General features: G+C 40.4%; 1 protein-coding gene across 5 annotated transcripts; it reads right to left on the reverse strand.

Annotated features, from left to right (window-relative positions):
* On the reverse strand, positions 1 to 5,737 carry LOC104778757. Of its 5 annotated transcripts, none has more exons than XM_010503221.2 (10): positions 5,359 to 5,737; positions 4,890 to 4,933; positions 4,309 to 4,480; positions 3,859 to 3,991; positions 2,952 to 3,472; positions 2,414 to 2,753; positions 2,046 to 2,310; positions 1,868 to 1,960; positions 1,238 to 1,705; positions 1 to 478 (listed from the first exon to the last, which is right to left on the reverse strand). In XM_010503221.2, exons 1-10 carry the CDS (start codon positions 5,534 to 5,536, stop codon positions 137 to 139), a joined length of 2,556 nt encoding a protein of 851 aa, XP_010501523.1. In that variant the 5' UTR covers positions 5,537 to 5,737; the 3' UTR covers positions 1 to 136. The 5 variants fall into 5 exon arrangements, with proteins under 5 accessions (XP_010501523.1, XP_010501517.1, XP_010501500.1 ...); XM_010503215.2 differs by having other exon boundaries at positions 1,868 to 1,963; XM_010503198.2 differs by lacking the exon at positions 1,238 to 1,705 and adding an exon at positions 571 to 1,038 and having other exon boundaries at positions 1,868 to 1,963; positions 5,359 to 5,736.

Consider the following 5,774-nt stretch of genomic DNA (forward strand, 5'->3'; position numbering starts at 1 on the left):
TGAGAGCGGGGAACCTTTTATGCATTGAATAAAAAGATTAATCAAAACAGAGTTTGGGCGTTTCATAAGGAGAATCAAAATATTTGCTTTTGGCTATTATAACCCATTAGACAAGTAGACAAAGGTTAGATTTTGTTCAGAAGCTTGCTGGCCAGTTCGGATGACCAATTTGTGATTGCTGATAAGTACCAACTTGAGACGGAGGAGAGGGCACGACCCCAGCTCCAACATTACCACCAAGCCCAGGTCCCATGTGGTGCGGATTCGCCATCGTACCAGGCTGTGGCGGGTGAAAGAGACCCTGGAACTGCATGTGAGGTGATTGTGCTGCTGCTGCAGCGGCGTTGTAGGATGGATGTGCTGTATGGGATGATAAGTAAGCGCCATGAGGCGTTTGTCCAGCGACGTTGTAATATTGAGGAGACTGAAGGCTTGAAAGATCTCTGGGATTTGGCATCCAAATCTCAGAAGTCTCAGCCTGTTGTGTCAGATAAGGAAACACTCATCAGAATGAAACATAACTGACAACATGAAGTTCGGAGACTAACATACTTAATTACTTATCATTACCTGAGGATTTGGATTGTAGATATTTCCATCTTTGTATTTCATGCGAGATGAATCTTCAAGTCCAGTAGCGTTTCCAACTACATTGGGAGGATTAATTGGATACCCATTAGGATTGTTGTACGTCCCAAACCCCGTATGCCCACCTGTTGGAACTGGTTTGAATTGCTGATTGATCCCATACTTGACACCATTCGAACCGAGATGAGAACCGCCTCCAGGCATCAGTACATAGCCATTACCATTTGAAGGGTGTGCATATGCAGCTGGGTTACCTGAGTAGCCTGGCATGGGCATCTGGTGGGGAACATAGACTGGGGAGAGGAACTGACGATAAGGCATGAGATTGGGATAATGTGAAACATGAACCTGTGGATATATCTGTTGCATTGATGCTTGTTGTTGTTGTTGCTGCAACATGGGAATAGTAGATGGAGGGGCATTATTTACCATGTGAGAACCTATTGCCTGCTGCATTATTAAAAGAACACCTGATTAGTTTTTCCTGGTTTATGAAATGAAAAGATAAACACATGCACAAACCAGCTGCTCAAAGAGGAACTAACTAGACTCTGACGCATCAACACATGCAGCCAAACCAGTAAAAACTAAAAGAAACATAAATTACCTCCTGTGGAGATGGTAATCCTTGANAGTTACTTATCATTACCTGAGGATTTGGATTGTAGATATTTCCATCTTTGTATTTCATGCGAGATGAATCTTCAAGTCCAGTAGCGTTTCCAACTACATTGGGAGGATTAATTGGATACCCATTAGGATTGTTGTACGTCCCAAACCCCGTATGCCCACCTGTTGGAACTGGTTTGAATTGCTGATTGATCCCATACTTGACACCATTCGAACCGAGATGAGAACCGCCTCCAGGCATCAGTACATAGCCATTACCATTTGAAGGGTGTGCATATGCAGCTGGGTTACCTGAGTAGCCTGGCATGGGCATCTGGTGGGGAACATAGACTGGGGAGAGGAACTGACGATAAGGCATGAGATTGGGATAATGTGAAACATGAACCTGTGGATACATCTGTTGCATTGATGCTTGTTGTTGTTGTTGCTGCAACATGGGAATAGTAGATGGAGGGGCATTATTTACCATGTGAGAACCTAATGCCTGCTGCATTATTAAAAGAACACCTGATTAGTTTTTCCTGGTTTATGAAATGAAAAGATAACTAGGACACATGCACAAACCAGCTGCTCAAAGAGGAACTAACTAGACTCTTACGCATCAACTCATGCAGCCAAACCAGTAAAAACTAAAAGAAACATAAATTACCTCCTGTGGAGATGGTAATCCTTGACCTCGTATGGTTTCATCCATTGCAGGACTAAAATAAGGAAATTCATAGCTACCATGATTATCATATGCCTGCTGGAAAGGACAAGCATGTCATTCTTTATTAAAATTAATCTTTCGATGAATTTTTAAAAGTTAAAATTGTAAGAATCCTTACTGAGAATTTTTGCAAGTCGGGAGGATCTTGCTGCTGTTCAAACTCTAAAGGAGTGTAAGGTGGACCATTCCTATTGAGTGATTGGACTCCCGCGTACTCATCCAAATTGTCAGATCTATTAGTTTCTTTCTGGTCGGGTAACTGTGGCTCAGATACAGCCGAGACGGGTGACTCAGATGCAGAAATTCTGACATGATCATCAAGAATACTAATAGGCTGAACGCCCAGACCATCTGTTGAAGCCTCAGGACAAGTAGCTGGCAAACTGTCAACAATATCACCAATTAATTGAAAGAACGATGCAAATAATCTCAAACTAGAACCAATATGTACAAAAACAAACAATACCACCAAATGTCAGAACTTACCTCTGATCAGATTCTCTAAGTTCTTCTGAAGAGCATGATTCTTTAAAAGCAGATGCTGAATTTCTTGACGAATTGAACTCTTGAACAAAGCTACCAAAAGTCAGGTGACAGCGGTCAGTCTCCGGGACGCGAATATGATCTGCGATGATGACATTCTGACTTTCACTGATATGAACATGCGAAAGCGTATCTTGCAACTTAACGGCTTCTGATTCCACGTTTATGGAATTATCAGCAGGACGGCGAGCTTGAGACTTTGTAGGTGTTCCAATTACTCCAGGGTTGTGTCCAACAGGTTTCTGATTTGATTTAGGTTTCCACTCCTTGTTCTGTGAGACTCCTGCATTACGTACAGGTTGATCAAGAGTATCAGAAGTCATGAAAAGAAATGGCTACCACCAGGACTTCCCAATAGATTGAAAGAAAGGATTATATTAACAAAGACAGAAGCTATATACAGAGAAAAGAGCCGCCTAGCAGAAATCAAATAAAGCACAACATCCATTAGATTAATAAATAATTGGCGTATAAGTGTTACCCTTTGTATGGCCACCAACTTGTTGTGTTCTAGCATATTGACTTCCTCTATTCCCACGCTGTCTGTTCAAAAATGACCTATTCTTTTCAACACCGCTGGGCTCTCGTGCAGTAGTTTGATTGTGATCAATCTTTGAAGTTGGGGAAGATGGTCGATATGCATTTGGAGGCCCATTCTTCCTAATAGAGGACCCTGGAAAAGATCGGACAGATGGATCTTTACCAACATTTTCAGAAGGTTTTCCACCTAAACCTACACCCCTTACTTCGCGTTTAATAGCTCCCACGGGTGATGATCTAGAAACAGGGGATGGTACGTGAACTGGATCTGTGGAAGACGCATATACACCAAGAACTGAATTGGTTGATGGCAAAGTAACTCCACGGACTGTCTGCTTTCCATCAGAGAGCTCTTTATTGGTAGAACGGTGCGAAGGAGCAATTTCACCCTGCCTGAGCCTGACATCACCAGTAAAATCTTGAACCCCAGAAGAGTCACGATCTCCCAAACCACCTGTTGAGCTGGCAAACAATGAAAATAAAGCGAAAAATTCTTATTTTTCACATTTGAATTCAGCATAGTTTGCTCAAAAGTAACCATATTTGAGGAATATTTCAGAGGAACGCCTACCAAGAGAACATACACACTCCTACTTTCGTCTACCAAACCACAAATAGCACAAAACAAATGTACGTCTCTTATCGTCTTAGAGTCCTACTTTACTAATTTTTTGGAAAAGTACAGCTAAAGCAAATTAACTCCCTTGTAATAGTAACACTAAAAACAGATCATTCAGAGTAAACAACGTATCATGCTATTTCATTATGTAAAAAAGCAAAACAAGGCAAGTAAGCGATAGAAAGCTCGAATAAGAACAACAGGATATATTACAATTGATCATGCGTACCCCTTTTTATTCACAGTGGCCACCACTTTGTTAATATTTGATTCAGAAGACAGGGCAGAAGAATGCTTCAACTCTTCTTCAACATTTGGATTAGACCTGTTGTCCCTAACAACACGAAACTCTCTGTTGGATCCTGCACTACCATGAAACGGACAAATTATAAACATACAGAACAACATTTCTAGGTGAAATACAATCAATACATCAGATAAAACTTCAAGGCCTCACGCCAATCACAAAGATTCAAAAATAGTAAAATGCATTAAACACTAATTTCTATTTTTCCTCGACCTTCATATGTTTTTCTGGATTCAACAAAGTGCATTTTATGCCCCCGTTATAGGTTTATGTTTAAGAACCATTTAAAAATCAACTTAAAACAAGTGAAAAGATTTTTGGTATAAGCATGCAAAAGAAACTGGGACGTATATTATCAGAAAATTGATTTACCAGTAGCAGGATTCCTAGGAAATGCATTTCGTTGACCAGCATTCCTGGGGACGAAGTTTCTATTGTAGCCTCCTCTCCGAACATTATATTCAGGCTGCGTATGAACTTTCACTTCACTGGTAACATTTTCAAGAGGTTTCTTTCTGTCGGCCGGCTCAACAAGTACTGTATCCTGAAGTCAAAGAACACGCCCCAAAAATCAGAGTTATATACAAGACAGAGGTTGCTAATGATCTCCACGAATTCAGCAAACTATTTGAATGGCTAGAAAAGTTGAAAAGGTTTTCGACAACCAGTTCAACTAAAGGGCACACAAAATTTAAAAGGATGGTTAAAATGCTCGCTAAAAACCAAAAACACACGTAGACACCCGATGAGATATACTAGTAACACAAGCACTACTAACACGATGGAAAATCTAGTCACATTCTTCAACTGCAGCTTCGAAAAGAATAAGGAGTGAAACTGAAAAAACTATAACATGATGGTGATGGCAATTGGCATTGGCACACAAAGGCTTTGTGTGCCAATGCCACAAAGGTTCAAAAGAGAAGAAACGAAACAAATATTTGAGACTTTACCTCTTTCTTCCTGTCTCTTTTTCTCTTCACCTCGTGGAATGGATCTGATCAAAAGAAAGGCTTTAGTGCACCAAAACACAGATAAAAGACACCATTTGCAAACAACAAAACACGACAGAACAGAATGACAGTAAAAAATAATTTACGAATCCAAGTGAAGACCAATACTATATCACGGATATAATAATTTACGAATCCTGGAGAGAATAGACAAATATCGAAATGGAAACAGGAACCTAACAGCTATCAACGTCAATCGAATTATCACCAGAAACCCCAATAGAACAAAAAAGCAAAACCGGAACTTAGCATAAGCAATCTACAGGATTCTACATACGCCTTATCCCAGATATAAACAAGATGTAACATCAATCCTTTGTGATCACGAGGAAGACGAGAACAAATAGTAAAAACCCTAACTTTGGAGAGAGAGTGAGAGAGAGAAATAGATGGGAAAAGAGAGAGAAACCTTGATAAATCAGCTTCTGCACAGCCTCGTCAGCGTCCATGTTTGCTTCTTTAAGGGCAGTGTAAATATCGGCATCGGAGTGATTACCCACAATTTCCTTAATCGATTGAATCATCTTTTTGGCTCCATCATCGAGTCCTACCCCACGATTACCGCTAGTTCTGGACCCAGTCACCATTACGGATCAAAGCCGTTCTATCGAATAATCGCAAACACGCAAAAGAAACAGAGAAAATTCAAAAAAAGGATCGAGTATGAGAGTTATCTAGCGAAACCAAGTGCGATCCGCGTAGGCCAGGTAAGAGATGCTAAATGATTTGACTCTTAAACCCTAAAAATCGGATATAGAGACCACTAGGGTTTCGAGTACACACAGAGGAGACGAGAAAAAAAAAAAAAAAAAAAAGTTAAGATTT

This window comes from Camelina sativa, chromosome 1 (genome assembly GCF_000633955.1).
Source record: "Camelina sativa cultivar DH55 chromosome 1, Cs, whole genome shotgun sequence".
Taxonomy (NCBI): Eukaryota; Viridiplantae; Streptophyta; class Magnoliopsida; order Brassicales; family Brassicaceae; genus Camelina; species Camelina sativa.

Coding starts and splice junctions, on each gene's coding strand:
- LOC104778757 (XM_010503215.2), bottom strand. CDS start 5,536: ATGGTGACTGGGTCCAGAACTAGCGGTAATCGTGGGGTAGGACTCGAT. Junction 4,481..4,889: donor AAAGAGACAGGAAGAAAGAG/GTAAAGTCTCAA, acceptor CTTTGACTTCAG/GATACAGTACTTGTTGAGCC. Junction 2,311..2,413: donor CTTAGAGAATCTGATCAGAG/GTAAGTTCTGAC, acceptor TATTGTTGACAG/TTTGCCAGCTACTTGTCCTG.